General features: G+C 31.5%; 2 protein-coding genes and 1 pseudogene across 2 annotated transcripts; all 3 read left to right on the top strand.

Moving 5' to 3' along the window:
- The first annotated feature begins 4,438 nt into the window (after window positions 1–4,438).
- LOC108859942 (uncharacterized) lies at window positions 4,439–5,914 on the top strand. The gene is made up of 3 exons (XM_018633843.2): window positions 4,439–5,035; window positions 5,213–5,500; window positions 5,672–5,914. The coding sequence occupies exons 1-3, from the start codon at window positions 4,531–4,533 to the stop codon at window positions 5,764–5,766; spliced, it is 888 nt and encodes a 295-aa protein (XP_018489345.1). The 5' UTR covers window positions 4,439–4,530; the 3' UTR covers window positions 5,767–5,914.
- Window positions 5,915–8,517: 2,603 nt separating this feature from the next.
- Window positions 8,518–11,266, top strand: LOC108858073 (uncharacterized; annotated as a pseudogene).
- A 552-nt stretch (window positions 11,267–11,818) lies between these two features.
- LOC108862222 (uncharacterized) lies at window positions 11,819–14,408 on the top strand. Its single transcript, XM_018636283.2, has 4 exons — window positions 11,819–12,186; window positions 12,538–13,544; window positions 13,759–14,046; window positions 14,205–14,408. The coding sequence occupies exons 1-4, from the start codon at window positions 11,930–11,932 to the stop codon at window positions 14,300–14,302; spliced, it is 1,650 nt and encodes a 549-aa protein (XP_018491785.1). The 5' UTR covers window positions 11,819–11,929; the 3' UTR covers window positions 14,303–14,408.
- Window positions 14,409–14,677: the final 269 nt, after the last annotated feature.

The raw sequence follows: 14,677 nt of genomic DNA on the forward strand, positions 1-14,677 counted from the left end.
ATATAATAAATAATATATATATATAATTTGTATATTTAATTTAAACTCACAAGCAGTATCATAATTTATTTTACAAAAACTTTAAACTAATAATATTCACTATAATATTTTGATATATATAGAAGGATATATACATATATAAGCAAAACAAAATATTATTTTAAACAAAAATTGAATCAATGATCTTTGATATAAGAGTTTTAATTATTAAGCAATCTCATTTTTGTTAGATTTCCGTTGATCAAAATTTCGTAAAACTAGTAAAATGTTATACATAAAAACCAAGAAATATGGATTAAATAAATTAATACTATTAAAACAAAATCACTTTTATCTATTTGTAAATAGTTTAGGTTGGACCATTACATTTACATAATTTTTTTTTATTTTTTTCATACAACTAACTTATTTATTATTAAATATATATAATACCTAACAATTATTTTATATTATCAAAAATAAGATATCTATATTCTTAAGTATCATTTTCAAAGATTAAATTTTTAATAATATATTTGAATACCTTTTATTTAAAATGTAAATATACATTTTTAATATTTACTTTTAATTAAGAAAAACTCGTAATTAACATTGACTATAATTAAAAAACGAATGTTAATTCATTTTTCATTTTATATAAGAAAATAAAGTTTCTATATATCTATATATGCATAATTTATATCATAGTTAAATTATCACACCAGTTAATAAATATAAATAACCTAATTTATTTATTAAATATTTAAAACTATAAAATAACATAATAATAATATATATTCATGAATTTTACAGCATACTTAACTTAATAAAAATATCAAAGTAAGATATAAAGACTGATAAATAATTTCATATTTTAATAAATTATATATATATATATATATGTGTGTGTATATATATTAAAATTAAAATATTAAAAATAATTTATTATATTTATTAAGTATTAGATGGGTGGATGACAATGGTTCATTAATAATGCTGACAAAAGAATATAATATAAAAAATTGTACTATAATTTAAAGATTTTTAAAATAAATAAAATTGATATGAGGCTGGTTATATAAATGGAATTATCTTATTTTCATAAAATTATATTCTTGTAAATTTTAATATAATTATATATACGTTAAACAATTGTTTTATAAAAACAAATACATGTGTATAAGATTTCTAACTTTTAGTAAATAATTTTTTTTGAATAAAAATTAATCACGGGCTTTAAAACGTGGATCAAAAATCAAAAAAAAAATATTGTTAGATATATAATAAAATACATATAAGAAAATTAAATTAATAAATATTACTAATATGTATAATGATATTAAATTAAAATTTTAAAATAAACCAAAAACAAAACATCGGAAATATTCTAATAATATATGAACAATAAAGGTAAACTAAATAAATAAATTCAAAATTATATTTATTTCACTTAAATCACTAAATGTATTAGCTGTATATAAATCATTAATGCTCAAATTTCTATTCTTAGTATTCATCTTCTTAGATTTTGATCCATTATGTTTACAACAAAATGATAAATTAGTTTGACTGAAAAATTATACGGCTAAATTTTAAAAAATTAGAGCATCACATTTATAATATATCCACGATTCATCTAAATTTTCATGAATTATAATACTTTAAATATTACAATTTAATTCAAATTGTATTACATAGTGGATCACCCATCGGTCTAACCAATAAACGGGTCGCGGATTTTAGCGGTTTTGCGGGTTTTATAAAAAAAATCTAATAACAAGTTGTTTTTTTAAAACCAAACTGAATTACATATATAACCACCAGTTTTGTCGGTTTGACCGCGTATCTAGATTGAATTTCAGAATATTGAATATAATGTTTCATATGTAACATTTAAATGTATATACACAATCAAAAATATAAATTTATATCATATAAAATTTAGTTTAATTCGAAAATAACCACATACTTTGAAATAACGGATCAAAAATAGTGTATCTTAGAAACCAAGGCAAACTCTTTAGTTATTACTTCCTCCGATTACAGTTTTGTGTACTCACAAAACATGTCAACAACTTTGGCGTATGTATAAATAACAAAAATCGTATTTTTCATTGTTAAAACTATAAAAAGGAGGATATCGATAGAGAGCCCTCTACAGAATACCTAACTTGTTGAGTGTTTTTTCTCTCTCTCTAGACTTTTCTCTCTGGCTTCTTTCTAAGTCGCTTCTGCCGTGAGCAGTTGTCACCAGCCGACGGGTGGGCTACCACAGCCACCGTCGATCTGGTATCCTTGTTTTTTCTCTTGTTCTCTCTTTTGTACTTTGTCTAGATTTTCTCTTCGTTTTTTTCTTTTGGTTTGTCCTTGTCTCCGGCGTCGCACCTTCTTTCAGTGGACGGCCGGCTAAAGTCTCCGCCGTTGCACCTATCCGATTAGAGTGAATGGTCGGCTCTTGGTTTCCGCGTCGAACGGCCTTTGCGTTTTGGCGGTGGCTCTGATGGAAGATCTATGCTTTTTCTTTTGTGTCTCGGTGGTGGTTACTGGCTTCGCTTTCGGTTGAGAGCCCGATGGTCTTATAGGTCTACCCGGTGAAAGAAGCGACGGTGTTGTTTTTAGTTTGTGAATGGTGTCTATGTCTGGCCTGGAGGAGAGCTCGGTACGATTCCGGCGAAGCGCTCCTTGGAAGAATAGACGACGAGAAAGGTTTTCGTGCGCTCCAGAAACGGTGAGATCCGGTGAAACGGTGGCTGCTTCGGCTTCTCCGGCAAGCACCGACGTCCTAACCTTCGATGTGATGTTTCGGATCTCGAGGAGCGGAGTGGGAGATGCGTCAAGCGCGTGAGATTAAATCGCAACGCGCGGGCGTTTGGCGAGAGTGGTTGGGACGCGTGGCGTCGGGTTGGGTTTAAGGTCCATTATGGTTGTAATTTCTTTGCTTCGCCTTTTACTTGGGCCTCGGTTTGTAATCGGTTTGTGTTGGCCTCAGTCCCTTAATATATTTCATTAGACAGGAAAAAAAAAGGAGGATATCAAATCTCTATAATATTATTTGAGAAGTCAGTTTACTATGTGTCGCGCACACGTTAACTCTCACAATGGTTGATTACATTGATACCCTTAATGAATTAAAAGTATTACATTTATTACCTATTATTTTTTTAAGTTTCCTTTTTGAAATTTTCCATATAACATATATATTAAAAAGGAAATTTTATAAATTTTAAAAATCGAATTTAAAAACGAAAATATACATATATATAATATGATTCATTAAAAAGGAAATTTCACAAGATAGTAGTATTCTATTTTAAAAATATTTTTAAATAACATAAATTATAATTTTGAAGTCATAAATACTTACTTTATATCTATTGCTTCTTAGATGAAAAAAATATATTTGTATATAATGTGATTTCATAAAAATAAATTTCAGAAAGATAATCTTGATATTAAAAAAATATTTATTTTAAAACATAATTTTAAACAATACAAAATATATATCTATCTATAATATAATTTGAGAAGTCAGTTTCTTATGTGTCGCACTCACATTATGCACTCTAATATACCCAAATGATAACTAAATCAATAGTAAAAATAACAAAATCGAGTAGATTTAACATAACACATGCAACTTAATATATTCACAACATGAGTAACTCGACTAATCCAACTTATATCTAATATCATAGATTAAACTACAATAATAATATATAATTTTATGGTAATAATTAATTTTATAAATATAAATTATAGAATGAGTCAAAATATATTAACAAATGAAAATAAAATATTAACCAATTGTTACAATTTAGTTTTTTTGTAAAATTTATATATGTAAGCATGAGACTTAATAATATCATCGTTATATTAATTTATTGAATTTGGAATTCGACACTTTAATTTATCTTTTATTTCATTCTAAGCACAATATATCTTAATTTATAAATAATCAACCTAAAATATATTTGCATATAAAAGATAATCAACCAACCGAGTAACCTAAATGCAAATAATAAAATTAATCAAAATATAGTTAGAATAAAAGATATTATAATGAATTCAAAGAAATAAATGCAAATCAATATATCCAAATGATAACTAAATCGACTGTAAAAACAACAAAATTGACAACTTATAACATATCTAAATCAAATGTCTAATTAAAGTAATATAATATTATTAATATAAACTATGCATACAATTATAAATTAATATAAAATTAAAAATAAATAACAATTCATTATTATAGTATTACTATATAAATACTTATACCCGTGCATGAGCACGGGAAAATCACCTAGTTTCTAATAAATCACTATCAAAATAAGGGAAAACACTTTTACCAAAAAAAAAAAAAGGATAACACACAAACTCAAGTTGATATTCAAATTTATGGATTTCATACTATATATGACGGATAAGTCGATAACTACGAATATACCATACCGTTTACTTTCTACAAAAACAAAACCCTTCCGATCTCAGGAGTCGGTGACAAAAAAAATAAGATTACAGCTAGAGAAAGGGAGGAAATAGAAGACAGCAATGACGTCAAGGCTCCTCTTCTTCTTCTTCCTCTTCCTATGCACAGTAACAACTCTAGTATCGACAGTCTCAGGAGCATTATCTTGCCGAAAATCCTGCGGCGACATTCCAATAAACTACCCTTTCGGCATCGACAAAAGTTGTGGATCTCCACAGTTCAGTGGAATGCTCAACTGCTCCTCCACCGATCTGTACTTCGTTACTCCTTCCGGAAGCTACAAGGTACGGTCAATCGATTACGACAAGAACACGCTGGTTGTCTTCGATCCGTTGATGTCTACTTGCTCCACCCTCCAGCCTAACCACGATTTCAAGCTGTCGGATATCCAGAACACTCTTATTAGGCCCTCCTACGACAGCGTTTTCGCTCTCTTGAACTGCTCCAATGATTCTCCGCTGCATAACCGGTACCAGAATCTCTGCTTCAGTACCGCCGGCCACTCCTGCGACGAGCTTTACAGCTCATGCACTTCCTTTAGCGTCTTCAACACTACTTCTCCCAATGGTATGAAATCAAGATTTGGATTATCTTTTTCTTAAATAATCGATAAATTCTAGTTAAGACACCATAATTGGATTTTGTTTCTTTAGGTAATAGAGACAAAAACATTTCAGACAACGAATCGAATTTTTATTGTAATTTCATTGTAACAGCCATTTGTTTTTTTTTTCCTCGGCTTAGGTAACAATACGGAGCGTGCGACGCCCAATTGTTGTTTCACGAACTATGATACGGTGCGGGCGATGAGTATGAGCGTCTTGGATTGTTCACATTACACGACCGTGATTAACGATGGGAAAATGAAGGGCGCGGTGCCTATAGATTGGTCGTATGGAATCGAGCTTTCGTACTCAGCGCCAGAGATTGGTTGCAACGCTTGCGACAAGTCAGGCGGCACGTGTGGTTTCGACCTCGAGACGGAGATCTTTCTTTGCCAATGTCCAAACAACATTACGACAAGAGATTGTGGTAATTTAAACCCTGTATTTTTTAGTTATTTCCAAATAGGATGAGAAACTTTTGTTCTTTGTCAATTTAATCCATGACAGCATAGCAACACAGTTATCGTTTGTTACTGAACTCTGACCATATGTTAAGTTAGAAACGTTATATGTGTTTTTTTTGCTTTGTCAATCGTAGGTGGAGTGAGTGATGGAGGCAGCAACTCTACAAAAGCTAATTATGCTACGCTTTTCTTGGTGATGCTCGTGTCATTTATCTGTGCGATCTTGTGATCTATTCTTGTATCAGTTTCGAAGAAATTAAAATATTATTAGTCTATGGATTATGATCAAAATTCATCAGTGATTTCATTTTGATAACTTGTCGCGTTTTTAAGTTAAAATTAGCTGAAAAGAAGTAAATTAGTTTTCATGTTGATGACTAAGAGCATGTTTATTCGGGTGTTTTGGGCGTATCTTGAGGGAGGAGAGAGGGAGGGAGACCCACGAGATTATCAAAATCCAAAAGAAAAGTCGTCTGAGGAAGAGACGAAATCGGTTGAGTTTTTTTTGATTGTGGATCCACTGACACGTACCAGCCCACGATTGGCTCATTTAAAAAAATGATAAAAAGAAAAAAAAGAAAGAAATTCTGCGATAAACATGCTCTAACTAATCGCATGTGGCCCAAATAAAATATCTTTACAAACATATTTTATTAATTGAATTCAAAAATCAGTAAAGGTATACTAGTTTGGAAAACTCCAAACAAATTCCTTCCACGGTAACAAAACGAGAATGTAAAACTCCAAATATACGCAAAATGAGATTGTAGAACTCCAAATACACATTCAACATCTTTCCTGCATGCCTTTCTTATGTTGCAAAATATTTAATTTTTTGACTCTCTAGCTCTTGAATAGTTTGCATTATATGATTGATCATTTTGGATAAATATCATCATCTTAAATAGTAATCCATATAATATTTCTTTCCTTGAATAAAATGATGAGCACAAAGAGAAATACCTTGAAAAAGATTGTAAAGAAAATAGTGCATGGCATTAGAAATATGCATGCCATACGAAAATTTATACCTGCGCCATGTCTAATTTTATCTTAAAAACCAAGGCAAACTCTTTGGTTACTTCCTCCGTTTAAAGTTTTGTGTACTCATGAAACATATCAACAACTTTGGCGTATGAATAAATAACAAATATCGTATTTTTCAATGTTAAAACAATAAAAAAGAGGATATCAAATTTCATAAAAATCACTATCAAAATAAGGGAAAACACACATAAATTCAAGTTGATTTTCAAATTTATGGATTTCATGTTGTATGTGACATAACTACAAATATACATATTCCTTACATATTAAAAGACAACATTGTCCTTTAATGCTTTTTACATTACATTGGAGACGTAGCAGCATTACATCGATTTTAATTTGAATATACTGATGTGTTGGTCTGACAATCATTTAACAATTAATGCGTTCATTCACTATTTTTTTAACTCTCCCGCAATTGTGTTCATACATTAGTTTTTTAGTCATATTATTTTAGTGCTTGCATTTTTGATATCTGTATTAGTGAACTAAAATTATCTCTGTACAACTACTGAATAATATCATTGAAAAAAATTCAAAATCATTAAGATTCACATCAACTAACTCGAATGAGAATGTTCTTAAAAATTGAAAATTTTGTAACTTGCTGAAATTGCTAATAGTTGAGGCTTCTACACACGAAAACAACAAATAGTTGTGATTTCTTATGAATTAAGAAAACTGAGATAAAACACCATACACAAAATTGGATCTTTAGTTTAACCAAATATTACTTTTCTGTATGGAATTTTAGTATCAGACCAAGAATTAGAAATATAACCAGATTGTTAGAAAATTCACGAAACCGATTGACAATAGAATTCATATACCGAGTGAAGAGATCACATTATTTCCACCGAGCTCTATCATTTTTTCACTCTATTGTATCGTATTTTTATTTTAATTACCAATATTTTTTATAAAAATTTACACATTATTGTTTATAGACTACATCAATTTTGTAACACTCCCAACAATATTAACATGACTTCCAACCATTTTTATTAGTATTTTAAAAATATTATCTAATAATTATGTATGTTAAATAAACCTATAATATTTATTTTGCTTTATATTAGTACAAGAGCTCAAATAGATATAAAAGTTTAATATCCAGATAGCCAGACATGAATCTGATCCAAATTAAAATATTTTGGTTACCACAAATATCTAAATTACAATTATATACTTAAATATATTAATTATTTTAAATTTTATATCTACTAGATATTCAAAAATATGAAGATATCTAAAATCAACATGGAGCTTGGAAATTTCACGTTGATTGATATCACTCAAATTACACTAATGAGTAAATTATTCTTTTAAATAAGAAATTTAGTTGTAGTAATTAGGAACTGAATCTATATAAACTCTAGGATTACACAATAAATTTATAGTCTTCGAACAAAGTATTTTGCATATGAGAGTAGATTCATTCAAACAAAGTTCGAATCTACAATTTTTGATATAAAATTTTTAAATATCAGGCAACCTCATTGTTTGTTAGATTTCTGTTGATCAAAGTTTCGTAACACTAGTAAAATACCATATACAAAAACACCAAAAAATTTGGGTTAAACAAATATATCTTAGGCAAACTCTTTGGTTACTTCCTCCGATTACAGTTAGACATTTTGTGTACTCGTGAAACATGTCAACAACTCTAGCGTATGTATAACTAACAATTTTTTTTATTTTTTTCAGTGTTAATTTAAGTTTTCAATACTGGATTAGGTAATTAGTTAAAATTAGAACTATTAGAATGAGAATATCAAATTACTTAAAATCACTATCAAAATAAGGGAAAACACACAAATTCAAGTTGCTATCCAAATTTATGGATTTTATACTGTATATGACAAATGATTACAAATATACACATACCATGTTATTTATTTCACTTTTACTTTCCACAAAACCATCCTGATAGATTGCAGCTAGGGAAAAGGAGGAAATAGAAGAGAACAATGACGCCAAGGCTCCTCTTCGTCTCCCTCTTCCTATTCACAGTAACAACTCTAGTATCAACAGCCTCAGGAGCATTATCTTGCCGAACATCCTGTGGCAGTATCCAAATAAACTACCCCTTCGGCATCGACACAGGTTGTGGATCTCCACAGTTCAATGGCATGCTCAACTGCTCCTCCACCGATCTCATTTTCGTCACACCTTCCGGAGGCTACACCGTACGGTCAATCGATTACGACACGAACACGATGGTTATCTTTGATCCCGTCATGTCTACTTGCTCCAGCGTTCAGCATCACTACGATTTCAAACTCTCGGATATCCAGAACGCTCTTATTAGACCTTCGTACGACACCATTTTTGCTCTCTTCAACTGCTCCAATGACTCTCCGCTGCAGAACCGGTTCCAGAGTCTCTGCTTCGAAGCTCCTGCGACGAGCTTTATAGCGGTTGTACTTCATTTAGCATCTTCAACGGAACTTCTCTTAACGGTATGAAAAATCAAAATCTATAATTACTTTTAGGGGAATTTTCAAAAATACCACTTTTAAGGTACCACTATTCATCTTTACCACCACTAAATACACATTTTCAAAAATACCTTATTTATTAAAAGGTTAAAAGTTCTTATATCTTTGTTTTTATATGCTTTTCAAAATTCTAATTATAAACTCTAAATCCTAAACCTCCAACTCTAAACCCTAAACCCTAAATCCTCAACAATAAACCCTAAAACCTAAACTATATACCCTAAATTCAATACTCTAAACCTTAAATCATAAAACTTCAATTATAAACCTTAAATCATCAATTATAAACCTTAAATCTTCAACTCTAAACCCTAAACTATATACCCTAAACCCTAAAACATCAAATCTAAACCCTAAATCTTAAACCTTCAAATCTAAACCCTTCATTGAAAGTGGTGGTAAAAGTGGTTAGTGTAAACATGAAAAGTGGTACTATAAAAATGGTATTTTTGGTAATTTCTCTTACTTTTATTAACTAATCGATTAATTCAAAGATTCAGAATTCATCATTCTTCAGATTTTGCTAAGACATCAAAACTGAAATTGCTTTTAGATATTCTGGGAATATAAACAATTAAGCATTTTATCAAAATATTTCAAAAGTTGGGGTTTATTTCAAAATCTGGTCTATTTGTTTTAATTAGTCGATAGAATGAATTTGTTTGAGAAACAATATCATAGAATAACATTTAAAATGATCATAACAAATAGTCTCCAATGGTCAAAATAACCAAAATAGTTTTAAATTAAATCTATTTGGTTATTTTTTGTTTGTGTTATTTTGGTCATAAAACATTTTTGTAGGGTTTTGTGTAGATTTATCCAATTTGTTTCTTTATTACGTAATAGAAAGAGCATCTTTCAGACAATTAATCAAGTTTTCACTGTAATGTCACTGTAACAGACTTTTGATTTTATTTTTTTGGCTTAGGTAATAGTACGGTGCCTACGACACCATATTGTTGTTTCACTAGCTACGATACGGTGCGGGCGATAAGTATGGACATCTTGAACTGTTCAGATTACACAACCGTGATTGACGATGGGAAAATGAAGGGCGTGTCGCCTATGGATTGGTCGTATGGAATCGAGCTTTCGTACTCGCCGCCGGAGATTGGTTGCAACCTTTGCCAGAAGTCAGGCGGCATGTGTGGTTTCGACGACGAGACGAAGATCTTTCTTTGCCAATGTTCAAACATCACTTCACCAAGAGATTGTGGTAATTTCTGTACTAATCCCTATGCTTTTTCGTTATTTTAAAATTGGATGGAAAACTTTTATTTTTCTCAATTGAATACATGACAGCATAGCAACACATTTATCATTTGTCACTGAACATCTATCTTATTAAAACAGAAACATTCTGTTGGACCTAACATTTATTTTGTAAGTTTTTAAATTAAATACACCTTTATACTTTATAGTTAAACCTATATTAAATCATTAATGTTCCTTTCTTTATATTACTATCCATGTTTCCAAACAATATACTTATTTCTTACTACTATCAATGTTTCCAAACAATATATTTTATACTACTATCAATGTTTCCAAACAATACAATAATTAATCTTAATATTTTATATCTATCATTTTCTCTTTAAAATTTTGTAGAAACATCATAATTTCATAAATTGCAAAATAATGAACTTTAAAATTTGGATTATAAGATTACAAATTATGAAACTATTACAATTTAAATCAAATGAGATTACATATTGGTCATCCATCAGTTCAATCGGTTAGTCTTGAATTTTAGTGATTTTTGTTAATATGAATATTTTAAAAACCTAAATTGAATTGTCAGATCTCCGGATTAACCGGTATAATCACAATCGGGTTGAATTTAGAAACACTGATTTAAATGCAAAAATATTTTAAATACACTTTTTAAAAGTTACCAAAATATTTGTTAAGTTATTAGTAAAAAATTTCATCGTAAAATATTCCGCGCTTCCAAAGCGCGGGTCATAATCTAGTATATATGTTAAGTTAGAAACGTTATATGTATTTATTTTATTTTATTTTGTAAATCGTAGGTGGAGTAAGTGATCAAGGAGGCAGCAACTCAACAAAAGCTAATTTTGCAGTGCTTTTCTTCGTGATGCTCCTATCATTTATTTGTGCAATCTTATGATCTATTCATGTGTTGGTTTCGAAAAAAATAAAATATTTTATAAGAGCATGATTATTGCTTGGTCCTTGTGTAAAGTCCTTAGTATTCATATATGTATATGTATATATTATATATGTGTATATAATTGTTTGTTAAGAACTTTACGAAAACCGAAATCGAAAAGTTCTTAATTAAGGAACTTTTGGTTTCGGTTTCCGTAAAATCCTTAACAAATAATTATATACGCATATACAGTATATACATATACATATATGAATATTAAGGACTTTACACAAGGACCAAGCAATAATCATGCTCTAAGTGTATTGATTAATGGATTATGATTTTTGATTTCACATTTTTATAATCTTATGGCATGTTAAATCAGTTTAAAAGAAGTAAGTTAATCTCTGATTTTGACGACTGACTGATGGCATGTGGCGGAATTTGTATAACTGCTACCACCACTACTTCTGATTATATGTGGGGTCGCTAATCTCCTCTTGAATCCATTCAAACCACTACTTCTGATTATATGTGGGGGATACCAATGATGATTTGAAAGCAAGATAAAACAATAGGGCCTTATTCGTAAATAATGAAGAAGCTAAGGGCTCAAAGAAAAATAAAAAAAGAACTTTCTAATTTTGAAAATCCACTCCCTCTAATTCAAATCCGAGCTTGAAAGCTACAATTAGAGTAACTGATGAGCATTTGATAGTGTCCTCATGCGCCGTAACGCTCCGAGAATCGAGATGCCGGTGGAATCGGAAGAGAAAGAGTTCACGAGCTGCTTCGCTCTGTTCTCTCCCTCACGACCCCCTCTGAATTCGATACCAGATCCAAGCCAATTGCAGAAGAAGGCGACTCATCTCTCCGGTTTCGAATTGGCTCAGAAATTCCAAGGCAGAGGAGGTGGTGCGCACCCTAGGATTGTAAATCGTAATGCCAGATCTAGGTCGGAGCCGAACTCTAGTTTGGTCAGGTACTATATGAAAACCAAATATATTTTTTTTTTTTTGTGAAGCTTTGGTATTTTGTATGAAAATAATTTACAATGTTTCATTTTTTTGTTTGTGATATGTGAAATGAATTTTTTTCTTTCTAACTTCTCTGTTGCATTTTTATCTAATATAAATGTCGTTCTATTCTTTGAGTTTGTCGTCCTACGTTTACACTACAGTTCTGATATGCCTCGTGTTAGTTGATAATATAACCTTGAACCTGAAAATTTCAACTTTTCTCATAAAATAATACTATGATTAATTTGACAAGGTTGGGAAAGAAGCCTGCTTTGGTATCGTCTTTTATGTTTTGGTGTTGCTTTTCAATGCAGAGAACTAGATGAGATACAAGCTGGACTTGGAAGATACTTGAAACAGACAGAAACAATGTCTACTATTGGTGAAAACAAAGAGGAAGTGTGCTTTTCAGAGAGTAAAAACTGCAGTGGTATCAATGATGATACAGACAATCCTGATGGCAATAGGATTCGGATAATAAATGAATCACAGGATGTGCTAGAGGAGAACGATGGATCCATGAACAACAAAAGTAGTATGGAAAGAGAAGCTGTTCCTAGGATAGAAGGTCATCATGACTTTGAGTTAAGCGGCATGGTCAATAACACAGACGCTGTAATGGAGGCTGATGAGGGGGCAGACAGGTCACTCCTGCAATTCAAGTTGAGGAAAGTAATTAAAGACCTCGAGGAGGCTAAAACTCTCAATAGTCAATATGAAAAAGAGCAGAAGTTACCCTTATCTCAGCAACAGGTTGAAAGTATTGTATGTTCATTTCCACAAGTGAAAAGGAAGAAGCCGGCAACAAAAATGACTTCAAGGCTCCTCCCCTTCTTCTTTTCCGTCTTACTCTACACAGTAACAACTCTAGTATCAACAGCTTCAGGAGCAACATCTTGCCGAACATCTTGCGGCAGCATCCAAATAAACTACCCGTTCGGCATCGACAAAGGCTGTGGCTCTCCACAGTTCAATGGAATGCTCAACTGCTCCTCCTCCACCGATCTCTTTTTCTTCACTCCTTCCGGAGGCTACAAGGTCCGCTCAATCAATTACGACAAGAACACTATGCTTGTCTTCGATCCCCTCATGTCTACTTGCTCCATCCTCCAGCCTCACCACGATTTCAAACTCTCAGACATCCAGAACGCTCTTATCAGACCCTCCTACGACACCCTTTTCGCTCTCTTCAACTGCTCCAGTGTCTCTCCAGTGCAGAATCGGTACAAGAGTCTCTGCTTCAACGCCGCTGGCCACTCCTGCGACGAGCTTTATAGCTCGTGTACTTCCTTTCGCATCTTCAACACTACTTCTCCCTATGGTATGAAATCGATTATTTTTTTTCTTAACTAATCTATTAATTCTAGTTAAGACTTCATAATTGGATTTTGTCTCTTTAGGTAATAGAAACAAAAACATTTTTTTTTTTTTTTGAAACTGGCTTCAAGAAACAAAAACATTTCAGGCAACGAATCAATTTTTTTTGTTAATGTCATTGTAACGTAAAAGCCATTTATTTATTTTTTTCGGCTTAGGTAACAGTACGGTGCATACGACGCCGTACTGTTGTTTCACTAGCTACGATACGGTGCGGGTGATGAGTATGAACATTTTGGACTGTTCACATTACACGACCGTGATTGACGATGGGAAAATGAAAGGTGTGGTGCCTATAGACTGGTCGTATGGAATCGAGCTTTCCTACTCGGCGCCGGAGATTGGTTGCAGCCCTTGCCAGAAGTCAGGCGGCACGTGTGGTTACGACGACGAGACGGAGATCTTTCTTTGCCAATGTTCAAACAACATTTCGCCAAGAGATTGTGGTAATAATCCCTATGCTTTTTAGTTTTTTCCAAGTAGGATGAGAAATTTTTTGTTCTTTTGTCAATTTAATCCACGACAGCATATCAACACAGTTATCGTTTGTCACTGAACTCTTAACATATGTTAAGTTATATGTATTTTTTTTTGTCAATCGTAGGTGGTGTGAGTGATCAAGGAGGCTGCAACTCTACAAAAGCTAATTATCCCATGCTTTTCTTGGTGATGCTCGTATCATTTATTTGTGCGATCTTATGATCTATCCCTCTATTCCTGTGTCAGTTTCTAAGAATTTAAAATATTATGTCTATGGATTATGATCAAAATTCATCTGTGGTTTCACATTTTATAAACTTGTCGCGTTTTTAAGTTGAAATCAGATGAAAAGAAAAGAAGTAAATTAATCTCCATGTTGACGACTGACTGATCGCATGTGGCCCAAATAAATATCTTTACAAACATATTTTATTAATTAAATTCAAAAAATCAATGAAGGTATACTAGTTTAGAAAACGCCAAACAAGTTTAGAATTCATCAGTCTGACTAGGAATGACTTTCAAACGTCAGATTAACGGCTAATAGATTTTGAACACTACACTTTTCAATCGATTTCTTTATTTATTTGGATCGCA

The sequence above is a fragment of the Raphanus sativus genome, chromosome 5, assembly GCF_000801105.2.
Source record: "Raphanus sativus cultivar WK10039 chromosome 5, ASM80110v3, whole genome shotgun sequence".
Taxonomy (NCBI): domain Eukaryota; kingdom Viridiplantae; phylum Streptophyta; class Magnoliopsida; order Brassicales; family Brassicaceae; genus Raphanus; species Raphanus sativus.

Coding starts and splice junctions, on each gene's coding strand:
- LOC108859942 (XM_018633843.2), top strand. CDS start 4,531: ATGACGTCAAGGCTCCTCTTCTTCTTCTTCCTCTTCCTATGCACAGTA. Junction 5,036..5,212: donor CAACACTACTTCTCCCAATG/GTATGAAATCAA, acceptor TCCTCGGCTTAG/GTAACAATACGGAGCGTGCG. Junction 5,501..5,671: donor CATTACGACAAGAGATTGTG/GTAATTTAAACC, acceptor TGTCAATCGTAG/GTGGAGTGAGTGATGGAGGC.
- LOC108862222 (XM_018636283.2), top strand. CDS start 11,930: ATGCGCCGTAACGCTCCGAGAATCGAGATGCCGGTGGAATCGGAAGAG. Junction 13,545..13,758: donor CAACACTACTTCTCCCTATG/GTATGAAATCGA, acceptor TTTTCGGCTTAG/GTAACAGTACGGTGCATACG. Junction 14,047..14,204: donor CATTTCGCCAAGAGATTGTG/GTAATAATCCCT, acceptor TGTCAATCGTAG/GTGGTGTGAGTGATCAAGGA.